Source organism: Protopterus annectens, chromosome 12.part0 (genome assembly GCF_019279795.1).
Source record: "Protopterus annectens isolate FY-2018-M chromosome 12.part0, PAN1.0, whole genome shotgun sequence".
Classification (NCBI taxonomy): Eukaryota; Metazoa; Chordata; order Ceratodontiformes; family Protopteridae; genus Protopterus; species Protopterus annectens.
The window spans coordinates 174,456,118-174,479,340 of NC_056746.1; the positions used below are offsets into that span (position 1 = coordinate 174,456,118).

Here is a 23,223-nt window from a genome sequence, read left to right on the forward strand (position 1 = left end):
TTTCTGCTTCTCAACTTTCAATTTAAAAATTTAAATGGGGGTAGACTGAAGGATGGCACTGGGCTCTGTTAAACTTTCAAGATGTGTACAATGGAAACTGATGAAGAATTTAACAAAAAGACACATACAGCAAAATAATAATTCTTTTTTTAGAACATGACTTTTGAGTTACAATTAATGAAAGTCAAACAACCTTTTGTGTGTGTATATACTCGTGCATTCATATACACTTTGTGTACAGCACTACAGCAAGGTGAAGTAAATGGTATAATGTATTTATCATCAATGGAAACTTGGCCTTTCTATGAAAAAGCATATGAACAAACTATACTTCTTCACTAATAACATCAGAACTAGGATGGCACAAAAATATTTATTTAGAGGTTTAATGCTTCTACAAAATTACCTTTGTGAGTCCTTGTTTTTTGATCCATGTAATTAATTTACTTCATTTGTTATATTCTTAAATTTTGATATACGTTTACACTCTCATTCCTGTATTGGGTTTGTGAGTGTGTGGAGGGTGGCAGTTTCTGGATAGAATTGTGTGTTTGCAGAGGTCTATGCCTCTGTGGAGAGTTCAGGTGAAGTGCATCTCATAATGCTCAATAAGTTACCAATGGCACTAGCAGAGACACAGTCACTGGCTTTACCCAGTGACAGGTCTGCCTGCAACTACCTTACAGCAAAATTGAGCAACTGTTGTGTCTGCAAGAAAACTGGCCTCAGGGCAGTAGTTCACCTCATCCAAATTCCATGTTCTGCAATGGGTGTGGCAAAGAGAAATTGAACACTATATCCAAGAAGCTTAAAGGGTTCCACCAAAAGAATGTGTTTGCTGGATTTCAGCTTGCTGCAGTCTAGGCAGCCCTGTATTATATTTACTGTGAAATGCCACACAGATCTGGAGCAGCAAGGAATCTTAGAGTGGAATGTCCCTGTGGAGTTTGCAATTTCTTATGCCTTTAGATAAATATGCATAGGAAATATTGTGATGGGTCCCCACAGAAGGGACTTGCTATCATTACCCCAAAAGCACCGATTTCCCCCAGGGCATAGAGGAAGAAGCCTTGTCTCTTACAGCCAGGAGAGCACAATCATATAATATCAAAATCTCCCATTAAGGATGCAATGAGATACAGAAACATACATCAATGGAGAGATGAGATGCATTAATACCATCAAATGGAAACCAGTACTTTATGGGCAAAGTAAACACTGAAAGTAGAAAGCTAGAAGGATACAGTCCTTGTCACCAGTTTGACTGACTGGAGCAAGGGAGAGAGGTGTCTAGACAGTTTTGCTCAGTGTGGCATAAAATAGGAATAAGAGGTGGGTAAATGGGGTCATAAAGAGAACTGTTGCACTCTGTCATACTCAGGTTACAATTCCCATAAATACTATTGACTTGACATTCCATCTGTGTAAACATACAGGCAAAAGGGTGTGGATATTCCCTTCCCTCAAAACACTGGCCAACCAGAAGCTCTCAGCAGCCCAATAAGGACCAGGACACCTGCAAATCACTTACAAGGGCTCAAAAGAGATTAACTAACTCTAAGAGGCATAATTACCCCTGTTTCCAACAATACACCATCTGGCCACTGTGCATTCCTTTCCGTTAACTGCATACAGGAGAGACAGAAAGTGCTGTACATAAATTCATAGCTCATACTTACATGCAAATTCTGTCTATAAATCTTGGAACTTTATCTTCAGCAGGAAAGTAGGATTTAGGGCCAGTAAACTGATTCTTAGAGGAAAAAGGTACCTGTGTCAAAAGTATATTGATCTTCTGTGCCAGATGTTTCCTGTACTAACACATCATAAAGCTGACATACGACTGTAAGTTGAGAATTAGATAAGAGTTTTTAACTGTGTAATGTTTTTGCTTTCAGGGTAGCTACAGATGGCAAATTCCATTTCATCACAGGCATCAATTTCCAAATACCTTCAAAATCTCTGAAAATACATAAGCAAGATGGAGTCAGACAGCCCAAAGAAATCTAATTAAAATGGTGGAGGTTCTCCATCAGAAACTGCATGAAGAAATATCAAAAGAGGGTGACGTGATAAATAAAGCAAATGGTATGTGGGCATTAGGCTGCAGAACAAAATGTTTACACTCTTGAATCAATAATCTGTATGATGGTGGAATCTCACAAAAAAAAAAAAAGATTTTTTTATGTGTGTGTGTCTGTGTGTGTATTTATACACACAAGTTAAACAATAAACTGCAGGACAGTTGAGTGTCATAAAAAAGAGATGCAGGTTTGCTTCAAAAGCTAGACATACAATATAGTCTCTGGGAGTCATAACACAGCAGTCAAGGAATTAGAATATATACAGGACAGACTACAGATTAATTCTCAACTGCACTATGAAAATACATGTGTATGGTTAACCAGGTTCAATGGCTTCTAAGAATGACACGAAAATTAGCAGACTGGCTACTTCCAGCAGCCGTTATCTACCATCAAACTCTAATTGTTGTTGTTGCATAAAATGTGCAGCATAATTAATGAATAAACATTAGAATAACAGTGCAAATATAACAACATTTAGTGCAAACGTCAGTGGGAATGTTGTGTCAACATTTACAGCAGCCATTTCTAGTAAAGAATATAATGAAGCATCTATTTATACAGTGCTAAGAACTTCATATTTTAAAAATAAGGATGCATTAATCATAAATGATGATTTGCTTAAAATGACTGACAGATCAGTGAAAATCTATTCACGTGTAGGAGCAGCAATTGAAGGTATGAAGCAATAGCAAAAATGCACTGTGAATGATGATTTTAATAGTGTCAGCAACACTCAAACAGTTGGGTATTGCAGTGTAGTAACTTTCAGACTCGCAATGCAACATTGACATTGACATATTGAAAGGAGAAATAAAAGAAATTCAAACTTACAATTTCTTCAGGGAAGTCAAAGCCTCAAAAGGAACATCTACAAAGGTGATTTCATTGTAGGAAAGATCCCTGGAAAAGTAAAAGACCAATATTTAGATTTTCTATACAGCAAACATATTAATTAATTTTAAGTAAAAGGAATTCTACTACAGGAATTGGAAATTGCATCATGGCTAATGATCTTGGATTGTGGCTATTAAAAATCAGCAATGAGTTTGTGCCATTAATGAGAACCAGAGCATTCTCCAGGTTCAGCTTTCTGACAGTCCTAGAACCAGAACACTATGTAAACACAAGGATACAAAATCAGGTGGCAAATGTGACAACGGTTAGCATACATCCAAATTGCAGTATACTAGAAGAACCTTAAGGGTGAAACCAAAAAAAGCTGCAAACCACCTCACACATTGCTGTGATTAAAACTTGATACACTCTTGTAAGTAAATAATTATCATATTTCCCTGTGGGTAGAAAAAATATGCTAGAAATTCTAATCAGTTTCTGCATTACAGTTTTAATAAATATCATGCAGGTGGTAGTTTAGTAGTACAGCTGCTCAAAACACAGCAAATCACATGGAGTATCATGCCCTTATTTGTTCCACTGATTAGCGACATTCACAAGATACTAGAACAAAATGGTTTGTGATGTGATGTATGAACATTATAAAACAGTAGTGCAAGGAAACCCAAGAGGATCATTAACAACAATTAGAGATTACTGCTGGGAACAACTAAACCATTACACATAGACAGAATGTGAAAGGCTCTCAACATATGTCTAAATGCAATAATGACCCCTAAAATGTAAGAAAAGTAAAGTACTGATTTTTAAGGAGGCAATGCACACCAATACTTACGGAGACTATAAACTTGGTGGTTTCTACCAATGTGTTGCTATAAAACAGCAAAGCTCATTAACTTCAGGCTTTTACTGACTGGAAAACTCAGTCTTAAAAATATGATCATACAATTAAACACAGTGGAAGAATATTTGTCAACAATGTTCATGAGAGCTGAGCTAGACATAAACAGTTGCTCATCTCCTTCTCTCCCCATATTTACCTGTTCCAGGTACATTTAATCCCTAGAGCTACACCCAATTACTACCATGCATGCTATGTTACAGGACTCTACTCTCCATGCAGTAGTGCTTTCCAGTGTTACTTTGAAGTCCCTCTCCTTAAATGACCTCACATACATCCTTCCACTTCAGTGCCATGCCTCCTTCCTGCTGACTGACATGGTGATGCATCACTACTGTATGTCCTTATGTTGGTTTCTTCCATACCTCTCAACCTGGCAGCCTGCAGACATTAAAAATAGGAACAAATTCCCTTGAAAGACAGGAACATCCAGCTAAAAATCTTGACATCTAATGGGCATAAAATTTAAATACCAAATGGCACATAACTCTTCCCACTTCCAATAGGAATGTGGGACACTACTCAGAAACACGTTTAAAAAAAAGTCACAAGATGAAAAAATAAAAGTGCATTATCAAAGAGACAGTGTAAAATCTTTATAGACTTTAATGAACTGTACTGCGAAATTCTACTACATAATATCATTTATTTTTCCTTCAGAAAAAAGAGAGTTGTAAGATGTGTGTCTTCTTTCTTTAAATTATTGCAGCCAGCAGTATGTTGATCATGTGTGTGGTTTTGTATGTACTAGGCAGCTTCAAAAATCACGTCATAAGGGGGATTTAGAAAATTGTGTGAAGCAGCAACTTAAGCCTGAAAATAAGAACATAACTCCAAAAATAGGGACATCCTAAATCAGGCCTGAAAATAGGAATGTACCTCCAAAATATGGATGATCGAGAGGTCTGGTTTCTTGTCTCAGCTCAGCCCTGGTGCTCTAAGCCTTTCCTCATACTCTGTCACCCCTGTTCTTTGTATCTTATTGGCAACCCTTTGTTGCACACAGCCTGCTAATTCCAGTAAGGCTTTATCTATAGCCCACTGAAGCCAAACACTGACAGGAATTCTGAAAACTATGCTATATTACCATAAAGCTACCACAATATGTACATCACACGTGAAGTAATAAAGTAATAAATGCAAAATATACATACACCTACATTTGCACATATATTAATGTGTGTGTTATATATATATATATATATATATATATATATACACACACACACACACACACATATACATATATATACATATATATATATATATAGATATAGACTGAATATATATATATATATATATATATATATATATATATATATATATAGATAGATGAATATATAGACACACACACACTATAGTTAGGTTTAAGTTAAACATTACTTGAAAGTTGATACAATGGGCATAACATCACATCACAATACATAGAATTAAATAAAGTGAGGAAAAACATTAACATTTTACTGTAAACACACATTTGTGTGTGTATCAGTCTGCTTTACAAGCATCCATAGCAGCATGGCATCACACACTACAGGTACAGCTTTTATAGTACTCTTTCAATTCCTAACAGTCACTGCCATATCAAGGAAAATCTTCCTTGGATTTACTCCTGTTCTACATTCCAGTAGAACATATATCACATTTTCTAGTAACATTTTCCTACAAGCAAAAGGAGTAAATACATTAAATCTTATTATATATTTTTATATAATCCATATTTATATTTAATATATACCAGACATGGTTTTATAGAATTTTATACTAGTAAACAACATTTTACATCATTATTCCAGACAAGGTCAGCGAAAATGCTGATTTAACTCTGTAATGAAGTTTGTCAGTCAAGATGTGCTGGCTGACAAAGTCTAATGAAGAGGTACAGAAAATATTAAGAGGAATTAAGCACTCTGTGTGGTGGGATATTTGGTGTCTCCAAAGTTTTGTACATCATGTTCCTACCATTTGTAACGGCAGAAAAAAGAGCGACAAGATAAAAAGAAAAATCAGAAAAAAATAAATCATGCCAATGAAGCAGGGACAGATGTTTATCTACAGTGGATGAGTAAAAGGCCATGTTCCCCCACCTGATTTCACTAACTTTTTTCTCCCCTCCGCTTAACAATTATGCAACTATCTCTTGCTGTCTTCACTTTACACTATCCAAAGCAGATGGTATATTGTAATTTGCATATTTTTGTATATGTGGCCGTGGTAGTGCAGCGGTTACTGTTGTCGCCTCACAGCAAGAGGTTCTCCGGTTCGATTCTTGGCTGGAGCGCCTTCTGTGCTGAGTCTGCATGTCCACCCTGTGGTTGAGTGAATTTAAAGACATGCAGGTAAGTGCGAACGTGTGTGGGTGTGCCTTCTTTGAAGGCTGGGCGCCGGGCTGGCAACTCGACACCGTAAAAATTCACTGCAAATCATTAGCGGACAGGAGTTTCACTGTGGCAACCCCTAACCAGGAAAAACCGAAAGACAGTTTGTATATAATGTATACTGCGCCTTTGTTATTCTAGCTAGAAATTTATGATAAGATTGTATGTCTGTTTTTTTAAGTTATCTCTCTATGTATGTAGAAAATGTGATTGTATTTAAATTTCTTTTGTATGTGAAGCTTTTCTCCCCGGGCCTCCACTGAAAATGGGCATTTTTTGGCCCAGTGGACCATCCTGGTAAACAAATGCAAATAAATAAATAAAAATGTTGAGTGCTTTGATTTATCATCTGCTTATTAACAGGAGTAAATTCTATTCCTTTCATTTTAAAAAGAATAATGGAAACTTATTTAGTAGTATACCTTGAAGATACACCAGTCACTGAAAAGACAGTCTCTTATCAACATACTAGAGGTATGATCGTAAAAACATTAAAACGTGAGACCGACAAGTCACTGACTGGCTCAGACACATATTAGATAAAACAGGAATTCATTCTTTAGCAGAGAAGATGAAAGCAATTCATGAGCACCACCCCATATGCAAATAAGTTGTATGGAAGAGTTGCAAGCACTCCTTGCCGTGATAAACTATTAACGGAAATTTGTACTTAATTAAATGACATTGTTGACACCCTGGTACAGTTCCTGAAGGAACAAATTCTATGACAATAGCAATGCGACTAACAGAATGCAATTCAGAAATGTGTTTAATTAATAATATATGATAAAAAGTGGGTACATTATCACTTGTGATGTTTCTGCAAACTTGTCAGATGTAAAATTCAACACGAGTGAGCCGTCAGGTGAAGAAACTTACACTACTTATGCTTTTAAAATACTATTCCTTGATGACAGGAAGCATTTGCAAATACAAGCAGAATTGCTCGAATATTAAGAGTACAGAAATACCGTGATTACCTATGTGATTGAACAATTAAGCTGAATACAGATCCCACATGTTAATAAACACTACATGACAAACATAACAGCCTATCTTATCATGGCAGCAGCATATATTCAAACATGGGCAATAGTCTTAAACAATGTATGATTAACAAATGAAACAAAGGACAAAGTGATATGGCAATGCAAAAGGACTCCCATTACCAGAAAGTACTGATAAAGTAACTGAAAGTATGACTGAGCACGCAAAGGCTCTTAATAATGACATTTTCAGGAACTGCTAGTTAAATGTGAAATGACACCAAGAATGCAAAGAACTGCTTAAAGTATTAACCTTTATGAGTGAAAGCCAGCATCACAGTATAAATCAGGGCATAAAAGTAAGTCATAACAGAAAATGTGAATTTTCAGTAGGAAAATAAGTTTGTGTTCTTTGAAGACCCAGAGTTATGATTCCATGGAAATGGAGGAAAGCAGTACTGGAAAAAAATTAAAAATATGTGCAAATGGGGCATCAGTTTGAGGAATATTTTAATAAAGTATAGTCTGTTTTTTATTTTATTTTTGTCATCTACCTCATATTATAATTAGTGCTGTTTTTATAGTGCTGGAAGAACTGTAGGTTGAAAACCTGGAAATTCTGAAAATAAAGACACTGGCACAAAAGTTTGTCGGGTGGACAAATTAGACAATGAGATTAAGTGCATCTGTGTCAAATGTGTATACCATGTGACATGGAACAAAATGTTCCTTGACACACACCATTACATTCCAGAAGGATTTTGGAAAAGACTATAAATCAACTTTGATTTTACAGGGTGATTTATAAACAGTATATGCACAGTTTTGTTGGTTATACACTAGAAAAGGTCAGACATATTGGAATCAAAAGCATAACTCAATTTTGCAGCAACTCCTGACTGAGTCAAGCACTTCAGCTAAATCTAGAGCCAAAAGCAAACAGTTTTTGCCATGCTGCAAGCACTGTTTACTTGCTTGTGCCTGCAATAAGATTCTTCTGAATCCACCAATTGTTTGTGCATTCAAGAAGCTTTATTAGTACTATTACAATAAAACATTTAGATATAATCATCTTGGAGAAGGAAAAAACACTATGTAAGTGAAGAACAAAATACTTTTTCCAAGATAAAACACAAAATAATTAACTGTCATAAGTGCAGTAGACTGCATTTCTTTGTCTTTTAAAATAATACATTTAAACAAAATATTGGATGTATCATAATAAAAACATGGTGCAGAAGTATGCATCAGAATTTCACATTAATCCATCTACTAAAGGCTAAATAAGTGAATGACAGGATCTTACCATGCCTACGTAAGTACATGATTGTAACTAGTCTTTTAGTGGTGCACAAGCATATTCATTATCAGACGTACAAGACAACCAACATGCAAGCTAGCATGCCTTACTGTAAATATTTATAAATAAGATAAATGCTGTACACTGTACCACTCCACCTTTCTTTTTTCCTAGTTTTGTTATTCAAGAGTAGGCTAGAATATTAAAACAGCTTAATTTTGTTTTGCGTTTGAGCACAATTTTAAACTGAGAATTAAAACTTAATTTTTGATCTCTTATTTTAACAAAGCTGAACTTGGTAACCAGTGACGAACACATTTGCTGTTAAACAAAGCATTATTATAAGAGGGGACTTTATAAATTATGTCTTGTGTCCTCACCAAGATATTGCCTCCTACTTCTACAGTACATGTAGTATTCCTTTGCGTGGAATCATGTATATTACTCTCTTTCACTGTTAAAAACTTGGAATTCCTATAAAATTGGGTGAAACCTTCCCAAACACTTTTCTTATTCCTGCACTTTTATTATCAGCTGGAATTGAACTGACTAGTTAAATGTCCTCACATAATCTTTTTCCTTAAGGCTGCTCCTAATGTAGAGTGTGTGGTTAAAGTGAGAACACACTGTTCATTTTTGTGTACAAAGCAGCCTATCACATAGAAGGGCTTCAGGTTACTCTCAATGAAAGAACTAGGTCATGCATCATGCTACACACCCTTTTATGTCATGGATTCACCCTCAGCAACATTCTTATCGCTTGTGTTTAGCTTATGTAGTACAGCTCTTGATGGATTTAGTCATTCTGAAAGTCCTTTACACATCTCTGCAGGTCACTAAGCCAGTAGGATCATACCTTATTTTGACTTGATTGGTCAGTGTCGTTCGTCCTATAAGAGGTGGGTGCATTTCTGATCAATCTTCATAGCATTTCTCATAATTCTTCATAGGTCTTTACTACCAGTTGTACTTCTGAGCATATGTTAAGATTCAGATATTTAACTGCGACCACTACTACTACTGGTAACTGCAGTTCTAGTCCTTTGTCCTGCTTATCCAAATACCCCATAACTGACTTTTGTAGTGCAAGGAAAACCATGTTTACACTCCAAAAATGGGAAAAAACAAGATTATTAAGGACCTTCCTGAAGTCAGAAATGTGCTGTTAAGATTAGGCCTCATGCTAGGGATAAACATCAGACAGTGTTGCCAACAAAGAACAGTGGCAGAAGGAATAACGCCTTAAAGCCTGTCAAATACTTCACTCTGCTATACTTATAAACAAAAAGTGTGTCAGAGCAAACTATCTAACATTTTTAAAGACATTCATTCTTCAAAGGAACACTTTTGCCTGCTGAATGTTTGGCAGCACTAAGTACTTTACCAGCTGTCAAGACTTTGCTAAAATATTTTGCGCTTCTACATTTTTTTCCGTAACTGGTAGTACATGTTGCAGATGAAACTCCATACACTACATGGACTTATGATCCAAGGTGATTTTTTTGGGCATCCATGTCTTGAACTCATAAGCTGGTTATGATCATTTTTTGTATACGAGTACTTTGAAAAACTTTTTAACACGAGGGGAGAGAAATATTAATATTCTTTTGAAAGAAGCATTTTGTTATTTGCAAACAAAACAAGAAATACGTCAGTAATTCATCACAACAATTAGTTCTGTATAGCAATTCCCAGGACTGTAACTGCGAGTCCTGCAGTTATAGAAAAACAGTAAAACTAAAGAACAACTGCAAATGAAGAAAATCTCTGGTCTCCTTTGAGGTTATTTTTTATAGTGATGCAAGCCCCTCTTCAAAACCCAATGTGAGAGGCTTCATCTCCACTACTTATATACACTAACCTGTGAACTGAGCATACCTCGTGGTAGTCCCCTAAATACTCTAAAATGCAACTATATCAAACATTCCCCAGTTTTGTGCATTCAGTCTCACTATTATAGAACTTACATTTATGAGTCTTGATTTTTCTACCATCTTATGTCCTTTTCCTTATATATCTTAAAAAAAGAGGCAGGAATTTAAAAGATATGTTAGTGCACAGTAATTTTCAGGTACCAAATAAGTATTTCTATAGGACCCTTGCTGTTTCAGGTACCTTCTTCTGTGGGTGCTGTGTGAGTTTAATATATGTTTAGAAATGTTTTTTTAAGATCAATGGTGTTAGGTTTGTACCTACTGATGAATAAACTTGTAATACAGAAGGAGTGATAAACATACTTAAATGCCCATGTGACTTATTTTATGTAGGGGAAACCATGAGAGCATTTTGCCCTGGGAACTATCACCCTATAAGCCTGACTAGCCTGGTCTGCAAGGCTATAGAGAGCATCAACATGGAACTCATTAACAGAGACATTGGGAACCTCCAAACATTGGACCCTACCCAGTTGGGCTTTGTTAAGGGCAGATCATGCCTCCTAAACCTGGTGGACTTCTTTGAGACAGTTACCAAGGCTTTAGATGAGGGAAAGGAGGTCCACACAGCCTACCTAGACCTCGCAAAGACTTTCAACACCATTCCCCATTCTGGTATTACAGACAAGCTCACCAGCCTGAACATAAACCCCTACGTCACGAGATGGGTTGCCAATTGGCTCACGGATAGAACCCACACTGTGAGAGTTGCAGGCTCTAGGTCCGACTCTAAACCAGTTACAAGTGGCGTCCCCCAGGGCTCAGTCCTGGGGCCCCTCCTGTTCGGTATATACTTCTCAGAGGTATAGGCAAGCACAGGAGGACTATGGCTGACCAAGTTCGCAGATGACTGCAAATTGGGGGCCATAATTGACTCTCCGGCTGATACAGACATCCTCCAAAAGGGTCTCACTGAGATGGATACTGGGTGTCAAAATCACGGCCTCAAGCTAAATGCCAAAAAGTGCATAGTCATCCCCTTTAGAAAAAACAAAGTACCCGCGAACTACTACATACGTGGTAGTCCCCTAAATACAGAAAATGTAATAAGGGATCTGAGGACCCAAGTAGATAGTAATCTCTCCTTTGATAATCATATTGCCAAGGTGGTTAGAAAATTCTTCTATGTGACCCACCTAATCACAAAAGGGTTTGCATCTAGAACAAAAGAGGCTATTGTGCCCCTCTACTCATCAGACCCATCATAGAGTACAACGCTCCATTTGGGATGTACCTTACAAGACACCTGCAACAGCTGGAAAGACCACAGAAGTACCTCACCAACAGGATTACTGGCCTCAAACAGATGCCCTATGCAGCCCGACTGAAGAAACTCCAGCTGTACTCGGTTGCATACTGCTTACTCAGAGGTGATCTCTGCCTGACATAAAAGGCCATGTCCAACCCAGAATTGATGGACATGCTCCACCTAAAAAAAACAAATCCCCGAGAGCCACACACTCTAGGGATCTACACGTCACCACAATGATAAATAGGACGCGCTGGAGGGATAGATTCCTGTCCCAGAGATTCCCCATGCTTTGGAACAGGATTCCAATCTACATTAGGCAGAGCCCCTCACTAACACTCTTCAAGATAAACCTTGATGAGTGGATGGGAAACAGAAAATTTACCCCGGGGATCACTGCAGTGGCTCTGCTGGACAGAAGCACAGGGAACTATTCTAAGGGGGCGGCGAAAGCCAACACATTCTGGCTAGGCTTATAGATGCCCTCGGGCAGATAGCCTAGTACTTACCTATGAACCTATGAATCATTTAAACTTAAACTGCAAGAATATGTAAGAGATATTAAAAAACTTAATTGTCCAATTATGTCATGGAGGTGATCCTTCTGGTTTGTATGCTAGCATTTGTGAACAAATACACTCCAGATATTGTGATGATGCAGTATTTAAACATAAGCTGCTATATGAGTCTATTTTTATTTTAAAGTACGGCACTTAAACTCCTTGGGGTCTTAACACTAAATGTAGCAGGAGGCATCTGATTTAACATTTTACACACACACACACACAAGCGCATATATACAGCCCCTCCCACACATCCACACACTAAAAGAAGAGCACTTATTCTCGTGTTACTACTACTAATAACAGTAAAGTATTTGATCTACAGTTTTATTGGAGATGCTGCAGATCAGCAGCCAGTACCAACAGCCACCCATGGGCTAGAACCAAAAAGGCAAAAGAGATTCAAGGCACAAAGTATAAAACTGTGGAAGGACTGTTGAGTCGTAGAGTAAAGATCTATACCATAGTGCTTGGCATGAAAGTCATTAATGGTCATGGAGCAGATGTCTGCTGTTGACACATTCCCTTGTGTACAATAACAAGAACATTTTTAGACCTTCATCATGTTTGGGTGGGATTTTAATGCATGATTGCAAGTGACTGCCTGCCTGTGCAATGGAATCAGTACAATTATCCATAAAATATAGCTAAGAGAGTCAAAATGACGTAAAATTTTAAAAATAAATAAATAAACCAGATCATAGCAGACTCATATCCAGTCTCTTGTTTGCACTTTTACATTTCTTTGATCAAAAAATAAATAAGTAAATCAACACCTGAATAAACAGATAATAATAAAACTTGATCTGAAGTTAGTGTGACATACTGCAAGAACTTGGGGTTCTTTTCACAAGGGTCTCCCAGAAAGGACTCCTTTATCAATCATTTAATAACTACTGCTGCCCTACCATGGCGATTCATGTGATTCAGGCTCTGAGTCGTTAAGCTGCTTCCTGTAGTCCATTTGTCTTCTGTATGACTCTGAATAAGTCTTGTAAATCAGACACTACTCTCAGGTCAGCAGTGAAAAAGGGCACTAGTGTTCAGTGACTTGCCTGGCTAATGAATTAAATAAAGCAATGGAGGTAAGTATGCTTATCAGATCAGTGCTTATGTAAGTCTATATTATTGAGCACAGATTTGGATGTCTAATGCATGAAAGCACATTGCTACTGATCTAAGACATTCAATAGTGGTGCATTGTAATATACGGACATTTGATTGAAAAACTGATCAAAACTCTTACTTCATACATGAACCTAGAATTTTTGTGGACAGCTGCATCTGCCTTCCCCATTCTCATGCAAGGATCACATACATACACATACACACACACATACACATACACACACACACACACACACAAACAAGGACATCCTCAGACATACACACAAATATCCTCAGACACACACACACACACACACACACACACACACACAAATATCCTCAGACACACACACACACACACACACACACACACACAAATATCCTCAGACACACACATACACACAAATATCCTCAGACACACATATATACAGCCCCTCCCACACATCCACACACTAAAAGAAGAGCACTTATTCTCGTGTTACTACTACTAATAATAGTAAAGTACTTGATCTACAGTTTTATTGGAGAGGCTGCAGATCAGCAGCCAGTACCAAGAGCCACCCATGGGCTAGAACCAAAAAGGCAAAAGAGATTCAAGGCACAAAGTATAAAACTGTGGAAGGACAGTTGAGTCGTAGAGTAAAGATCCATACCATAGTGCTTGGCATGAAAGTCATTAATGGCCATGGAGCAGATGTCTGCTGCTGACACATTCCCTTATGTACAATAATAAGAACATTTTTAGACCTTCATCATGTTTGGGTGGGATTTTAATGCATGATTGTAAGTGATTCCTGTAGCCATTTGTCTTCTGTATGTCTCTGAATAAGTTCTTTAAATCAGACACTACTCTCAGGTCAGCAGTGAAAAAGGGCACTAGTGTTCAGTGACTTGCCTGGCTAATGAATTAAATAAAGCAATGGAGGTAAGTATGCTTATCAGATCAGTGCTTATGTAAGTCTATATTACTGAGCACAGATTTGGATGTCTAATGCATGAAAGCACATTGCTACTGATCTAAGACATTCAATAGTGGTGCATTGTAATATACGGACATTTGATTGAAAAACTGATCAAAACTCTACTTCATACATGAACCTAGCATTTTTGTGGACAGCTGCATATGCCTTACCCATTCTCATGCAAGGATCACATACACACACACACACACACACACACACACACACACACACACACACACACACACACACACACACACACACACACACACACACATCCACACATCCTCAGACACACACACACACATCCTCAGACAGACACACACACACAAATATCTTCAGACGCACACACACACACAAATATCCTCAGACACACACACACACAAATATCCTGTCAGACACACACACACACACAGAAATATCCTCACACACACACACACAGAAATATCCTCACACACACACACACAGAAATATCCTCACACACACACACACACACACACACACACACACACACACACACACACACACACACCACTAAACATAACAAAAATGAAGAGGCAGGAAAAGTAAGGCACTAACAGCAGACTTCCAGAGCAGGGACACAAAATGACATAGTGCAAATGTTCAATTTGATCAGCAGGTTCTGCAAGGCATAAAGAACAGGAATATTTGACACACCGTCAGAGAAGAAAAAGTACTGGGAATGGTGGCAAAGGCCTACTTTATAAATACTGTAATGCAGCAGGATGGTTTGCCATTATAACATGGGTAGCAAGAACTAATGACAATGCCATCAGATTACAGAGAATCTTATTAAAGGACACATCAGAAATAGGGAGGAGCTACAAGGCAATTGAAAGGCCTTCTCAGGAAATCCATAAGCAGGGGAAAATTCGATAACTGCAGACATTTAAAGAAAGAGAAGTCACAATAGGAATGCATGAAACATGGACATCTAGTAAAATGAATTGGGACTGAGCTATAGCTAGGTCATCCTGTATCCTGGGTAATTCTCCATATTGGCAATACGCATACCAGACTTGAGAACCAAAAAAGTCTTCCCAAGTTTAGAAAGTATCAGGCTAACTGCTACAACTTCTGTGTCAGTAAATGTCTCTCCTCCTCTTCTGGTTTCAAGTGAGAAGAGAAAAGGATGAGAAACAGATTACAGAAGTACGTTGGTTGCCTATTAGGTGGACAAACCTAGCAGGGAAGCAACCTTTATGCTGATCATCTCCTCAACACCGAAGTTATAAAAGGTCAGTAACAAATAACTGACAATACAGGTCTCCTAACTATCAATTCATATATCATTAGTACATTTTTTTTTTTTTTTGCAGGGAGGGTGAGGACCCTTGTGTCTCTTTGTTGGGGGTTTTGCCACTGATCTCCCTTATTTAAATATACTCTGCCAGATTAACAATGTGTAAACAAAAAGCACCCTGTAAAGGCTAACATACTTGTTACATAAACTGTAACTCCAATAGAAAAATGCAGTCAGTGAGCCACAATATCAGGAAAATTACTTGGGGAAGACAGCACACAAGCAAATGGACATCAACCACACATAAGGAAACTATAAGATACACACCATGTAATGAATTGCAATTATATCAGTAAATGGTGGCAATCATTAAATGGAAGAATAAAGCACAGCAGTAAGAAAATATGTCCTTCTACATCACTGTTGCAGTATTCAGTACAGAAGGGATGCCCCGCCCCGAGCAGCTTGTCGCTCGGCCAGTATAAATAAGTTTAAAAGAGATCTTGTTTGTACTGTACATCACATTTATGCTCCCTGCACAGAATGTAGGGCATAAAAAGGACATACGGATGCAACTACCTAGAACTTCTTTTATTGCCAGTTCGAACTCCATTTTTGCCAGTTGGTTTGAACACTTTGTTGCTGTACTGAATACTTAGCAACACCAGATAAGTGTCTCATTGGGGTTACTTTTATTTTTTTATTTTACTTTCTTGGTCTTGTATTTTCTAACACTACCTAGAGTTCATATCGCCCAAGAGGGGGAAATGTCAGTGTGGGAAACAGATCCATAAGGATTGTCACAAAGTGTCTTTTTTGTTTGGGTGCTTCCCATGACCATACCTCTTGTAGTATCTGTAAGGCATTTGTACCCAAGACACTCTGAAGTTGTTTGTCTTCCCTGGCCATTTATCTTGAAAACCAGTGGCTTAGACAGTTAGCCCAGGGTACCATGGCTGAATCCTTTAACCCTAAGATACTCCCACACTAGGTAAGAAGACCACCAAGAAGTCTCAGCTGGATTTTTTTTTACCTGTCCAGCCTCCACCTCACGTCCCTCTAGAAGCAGGTAATAGCTCTGTAGGTCATTCAGTGTTTACTTTGAATTCTTCAGAAACAATACACCACTGGAAACACCACTAGAAACCAAACCTCAAAATTCTTCAAAAACACCACAAAAGTTCAAAGGAAGACACAGAAGTAGCTTATATCCATCTTTATTCTTTCCGTCCTGGTACCTCAGCTGTTCGCCTTCAATGGGACATACTTTAACATTTTCAGTATTCTTTTATATATGCTTTAATTGCTTAATTAAGCATAAATTGATTGATTAAACATCATTATATCAAACATTTTGACTCTTTCACCACTGAAACATCTTCCAGGGAAAGAAACACTTCCATTTTTGACTATTTAAAACTCTTTTTTTCTTTTTTTCTTAATTTACAAAATTTCTAATATTTATTACAAAATGTAAACTTAGAATAAACACTCCAAATTTAAATTATTAATTAATTTCATTTATGCAATAAATTCTTTTCGTTTAAACATGTATATAAATATAACAACCTATTGGTCACCTTAAATAATACAAAACTTCATTTTTAGTATCTAATACATCAACAAGTATAAGTTAAATTTCATTCAAGCTCATTACATTTCCAAATTCATTCCCTTAGGGAATAAAGTATGATACTCAATAATCATCCTCTGCTGTAACTTGCTTAAGGCTGCTTTATAATTTCCTTTACTAAAGTGGGGCCTAGCCAACACACTAAATTTAAAACTGTTATTTTCACCATCATGTGTACTACAAAAGTGTGCAGCTACGGGACTCTCTAGATTGCCCCTCCTTATGTCACCCAAATGTTCCAAGATAATCTTGATTTGTCTGGTAGTTTGCCCAATGTACCACTTAGCTGGAACACAGTCACAACCTAAAATGTATACAACACCTGATGATCTACAATCAAACCTTTCAAAAGCAGTGTACTTCTTTCCATTTATTTTCACCGCATATTTTTAGTTTTATTACAGACAGAACATTTCCCACAACTATACATCCCTACCTTACTAACTGTTTTAACTTCAACTTTTCTATTCAAAATCTCTTTTAAATTTGGATACCTTTTGTAAGAAAAGGTGATGTGTTTGGGAAAAAGGTGACCTATTACAGGATCTTCACTCACCACATGCCACAAGTCCCTGATAATTTTTTCCATAATACCTGAAAAATTGGAGTACTTGGATACAAAAAACAGCTTGTTTGAATCTAATGCATTTTCAAAATCAAATGCATACTTATACCCTCGTTTCCCAGATGTTCTATTTCTACACAATCTATCTTTTATAGATTGAAGCTTGTCATGCTCATATCCACGTGAAATTAATCTTTCCAAAATTTCATCACACACCTCCTCCCAAAGATTTTAGGTATTTCTTATGTTCCTTTTAAATTCCCTTCGGTATAGCCTTAATCAAATGTGCAGGGTGCATGCTGCTAGCATGTAAAAAATTATTAACAGAAGTAGGTTTCCTATAGGTTTTATGCTCAACCAAACCATTTTCCCCCACATAGAATTCTACATCAAGAAAAGGAATTAGGAATTCAGATGTGTGTGCTACAAATTTTATGCCATGCTGATTGTTATTTAAGTTCACCATAAATTCATCAAAGAGAGTCATGTCTCCTTTACACACAAAAATCAAATCATCAATATAACGTTTAAAGAAAACCACATTATCAACAAAAAATGTATTCTGAAACATGAATTCCTTTTCGAACTCTCCCATATAGATCACTGCATAGCTGCACCCATAGCTGTTCCTTTTGTCTGCAAAAAATATTCATTTTTCCATAAAAAATAATTATGTGTTAAACTAAACTCAAGCAAACTTAACATAAATCTAGTGTATGGTCCTTCTCCCATCATTTTGTACACTGCTTCCAAACCCCACCTAGTCTTAATATTGGTGTAAAGTGATACAACATCAACACTGGCCCAATAGTAATTCTCTTCCCATTTAAGTCCCTTTAAAGCCAAACAGACATCCTGAGTGTTCTTAACATGTGATTGAACCTTTGGAAGAAATTTCTTGAGATGATGGTCCAAAAAAATATTAACTCTCTCAACAAAAGACCCAATCCCTGAGATAATAGGTCTGCCTGGAGGATTGGTGACATTTTTATGAATCTTAGGTATTATATACATGTAAGGGTGTCGGGGTTCCCTCATAGTTAAACTTTTTACATCTTTACCAGTGAAAAATCCCAGTCTTTCACCTCGCTCCAATAACTCATTAAGTTCACAAACATAAGAGTTTAGTGGGTTACTTTCTAACTTTTGATAGGTATCATCCACTAATAAATTAACTATGTTCTCATACTTTTCATTATTCATAATCACCCAATTGCCCCTTATCCATGATTGACAGCTACAGTGACTTTATTCAATTCCATCCTAAATGTTTTAAGAGCTAACCATTCATTTTTACTTAAATTAAAAGTCTTTTTACATATACAAAAGGCTTTGTGTGCTGATTCCAGTTTGGCCATCATTACATGCTCAAAGGCATTTATTGCCAAAGATTTCTTAGGAGGCATAAAGTTACTGTCGCCTGCAAAATGGGGAACTGCTAAGTGACCATATCCACCTCCAAAAACTCCTTCCATGTTAGATTCCATAGAGAGCTCATGAATATTCTCATTCTCATTTACATCCAATTCCAGGCCTTCATAATCATATATGCTTAAATTTAAGAGAGTTTCATCCAAAACACCAACATCCCCCTTATTTATACTTTTTTCTTTTTCATGAAAATAAACCCTTAAATTTAATTTTCGAATAAAGGCTTTCACATCAAAGAGAATGTCTGAAATGGAAGGTATCCTAGTGGGTACAAATTTTGTTCCCTTTGAAAAAACATTTCTTCAGACAAAGCAAGGTCAGAAAGATTAATCACATTTAAACCATTATAACCAGTAGTACAAACACTGGGTTCCATTTCATTCTCATCATTGCACATTCCAGCAATGCTGGTAAGCTCTGAAAACATGTTAGAACCATCCTGAAATGTAATAAATCCACCATTGCTCTCACTAGTGAGTTTCTCATCCATACTGCCACAAATGTATCGAGGCTGGATATGTGTGATATTATTATGAGTGTTTCCAGATTTGTCAGTGTAATCACATGCGATTACATCCCCATTATTTTCATCAGGCTGCATGATTTTATTAAAGCCATCATTTTCCAAACTCACTGCTTGCCCTAAACGCCTACTAACTAAACAGTTTGCATCATCCTCATTCAGCTACTTTGAATTTACTTTGGATTCCTCTGCCGTGACCCAGCCAGAAGCTGGCATGGGTCAGTCTTTTCATACATCCTCTGAGGCTTTGCAGGTGCCTGCTCCAGATGTCAACAGGGAACCACAGATGATTATATCAGAGGGTCCTAAAGGGACTCTGCAAATATTGGTCAAGGTGGAAGTAGCAGATTCTCTTCTCGAATCTCACCAAGGGTTGGAACTTCCAGTATTTGTCAGAGCTGATGTCCCTTCCAAGTAAAGACAAAAACTGAAGCATGTTTCAGTCTGTCCTATGGATCCTCAAAGGGAATGGCAGGAGTTTACTCAGGGCTTGTTCTCTGCCTTAATGGCCCTAAAGGCTCCTCAAGGGGTTTCAGTACTCACTCCTCCTTGGAACTCTACCCCTTCTAAATGGTTTAGGGAACCAGATTCCTTGGATGAGGATCCCCTGTCTGGGTGAGGGTTCTTTGTACTATTCTTCACAGATGCCTTCACCTGTGGCTTATGGTTCTGATGAATAAGAGTCTGTTAGCCCAGAGTCTCCTTTTAAGGAACTGTCCTTTGATGGAACAGTTGCTAGGATGATGGAATTAAGTGGGATTCTTCTCAGTCATCTGATATTCAGAGAAGATATTATGAGTTGCTTCAGGTGGATACTCCTAAACCATCAGCATTTCCTCCTTTGTTGGCTGCCTTGTTAGACACTTTCTTTTCTGCTTCCAAGTCTCCTGATTCTCAGCCTTCTGCCTCTAAGAAACCTGATATGTTCTATAAGGTTCCTGAGGATTGTCTTATTGTCTTGTTTTATTTAAATGTCCTTCTGCTGATCCTGCTGTGGTGTCAGACTCTTCTGACAAACCTTCTAAACTTTTGCCTTCTGATAAGGATAGTAGGGCAATTGACAGCATTGGCAAGAAAGTTTACACTGCTTCTACTTTGGCCTTTAGGGCTATTATGTGCCAGACCCATATGACCAGGTATGCTCTGGACTTGCTTGCTCAGGCTTGTCAGGTTATCTCTGACTTACCTGATTCTGAAGGCAAATCATCTGTCTTATATTTTTTTAGGTTCTGCTTCTCAAGTATCTCATCACTCTATTAAGTGTAGCTATGATGCTGCTGATGCCTCTTCCAGGGCTGCAGCTTTTGGGTCTGTAATGAGGAGTTATTCTTGGCTTCATCTCCAGTCTCTTCTTGAGGACATTAAGGCCATGTTGGTGGATGCTCCTTTGGATAATACTCATCTTTTTTGGCAATGCTGCTACTGACATGTTTAAGTCTCTTCAAGAGAAAGGCAAAGTTTTGTACGCTTGCAAACCTTAAACACAGAAAAAATGCAAATGTGAGCACACCAACACAGCCAGCCAAGAAACAAATAGTCCAGAGTCCAAAAGGTGTTTTTATTCGAAGGATTAGTTCTTTCATGGGGTTTAGTTCACTTCATCAGATCCAAAACAAGAAAACATTCTTTGAGCTATTTGTTTCTTGGCTGGCTGTGTTGGTGTGCTCACATTTGCATTTTTTGTATTGACTACTTTAGTGTGAGCAACCTACAGTAGTTATCGCTCTATTTTTGTTTTTCTCAAAACCTTAAACATATTTCTGTCTTTCCTATCCGCAAGTTCCAGAGGAATTATCCTTCTAGGTCTACATTTATCCGCAGGCAACCCCTGCCAGGCCTCTAAGGGCAGGAAGGGTGGGAGACAGGTCCCCTCTGCCAAGGCTTCTCAGATTTCTGTGGCCCAAAAGCCTTCTTTACATGATATGTCTGACAGTTTGCCCCCCCCCCCATTGCCTTTAGACCAAGTTCCTTTGTCCCTTTGGCTCCCCCTTTGTCTTCCAAATTGGCATCTTATCACTTCAGACTCTTGGGCTCTTTCTATCATCCATCAGGGTTACTTCATGGTATGGAAATCTCTGCCTCCCTTTTCTGGGATTCCTTAACCTCCTCTAGAGCAAATTCTTAATTTCCTGAAGTTTCTAGGGTCATTGTTGAACAAAGGGACCATCCAAACTGTCCCCCCTTCTCAAGTGGGAAGGGTTTTTTATTCCCGGATGTTCTAGTTCCTTGAAAGGAGCTTGGATACCTATTTTGCATCTCTCCTGGCTCAACACCTTTCTCGAGATCCCTTATTTTTGGCTGCCTACTCTTCAAACTCTGTTTCCTCTTTTACTACCCCAGGCATTTCTGGTGTCCTTGGATCTGAAAGATGCTTATCTTCATATCCCTATTCAACCTGTCTTCAGGAAATTTTTATGTTTTTCTGTGTCTTCCTCTCATTTTCAGTTCTCTGCTTTGCCCTTTCGCCTCTCTGCTGCCCCAAGGGTACTCACAAAATGCCTAGCTGCTGTGATTGCCTTCTGCAGGCTCCAAGGCAATCAGATTTTTCCTTCTTTAGACAACCTGTTGCTTCAGGTGCCTTCTCCCATTCGATTGTTGCACAACCTGCAGTTCACCATCTCTCTTCTTCAAAGTCTGGGGTTTACTATCAAGTTCCAACAGTCCATCCTGACTGTCTGTCAGGATCATGTGTATCTGGGATGCAGGATTCAGACGGTGCCAATGTTTGCCTCTCTTCCACCTTCAGAAATACTGTCGTTGACAGACATCTTTCAGTCTGTTCTTCCTCTGACTGCCATGGTGATCAGGGAGTTTCTTCTGGCCCTAGGATTCATTGCTTCTTCTATTCTGATGCTTGCTCTTGCTAGACTGCATATGCAAAAGCTTCAATGGTACCTCAAGTTGGTTTGGCTACAGCATCATCACCCTCTGGATTTCGGTATACCTCCTCTTCCCTGTCTCAAGAAGGAATTTGAGTGGTGGATTTGACAGTTCACTCTCAACCTAGGCCGCCCCTTACAGCCTCTAGTCCCTTCTCAAGAGCTGTTCACCAATGTCTCAAACAAGGGGTGGGGGCATCTCTTGGTCACCTGGAAGTTCAGTGTCTTTAGCCTCCCCATCAGATGTCAGACCATATCAACATCAAAGAGATGATGACTCTGATTCTGGCCCTTTGGGCTTTTCACTGCATGTTCTCTATGGGCCCCTTGAAGGTGTACAAAGACAGCACTACTGTGATGTGGTATGTCAACAAAGGGCACAAAATCTTACCTCCTCTGCAGGATGGTGCTTCAGGCTTGGGAAGTGACTCTCACTTATCAGTTAACTCTTCAAGCAGTATATATTCCTTCAGAGCACAATCTTGTGGCTAACTCTCTGAACAAGTCCAAAACACAGGGTCACAAATGGATGCTTCACAGAGAAGTGTTTCTGGACATTGTCCATTGGTGGGGGTATATGCAAATATTTCAGGCAGGGGCATTAATACC

General features: G+C 38.1%; 1 protein-coding gene across 1 annotated transcript in view; it reads right to left on the bottom strand.

The window, feature by feature from the left end:
* Positions 1 to 23,223, bottom strand: part of PKD1 (polycystin 1, transient receptor potential channel interacting) — a 2,476,043-nt gene that overhangs the window by 2,090,244 nt on the left and 362,576 nt on the right. Inside the window, exon 2 of the mRNA XM_044088902.1 lies at positions 2,919 to 2,987. Coding sequence (XP_043944837.1) covers positions 2,919 to 2,987 — 69 coding nt within the window. The remainder of the gene's footprint in view (positions 1 to 2,918; positions 2,988 to 23,223) is intronic.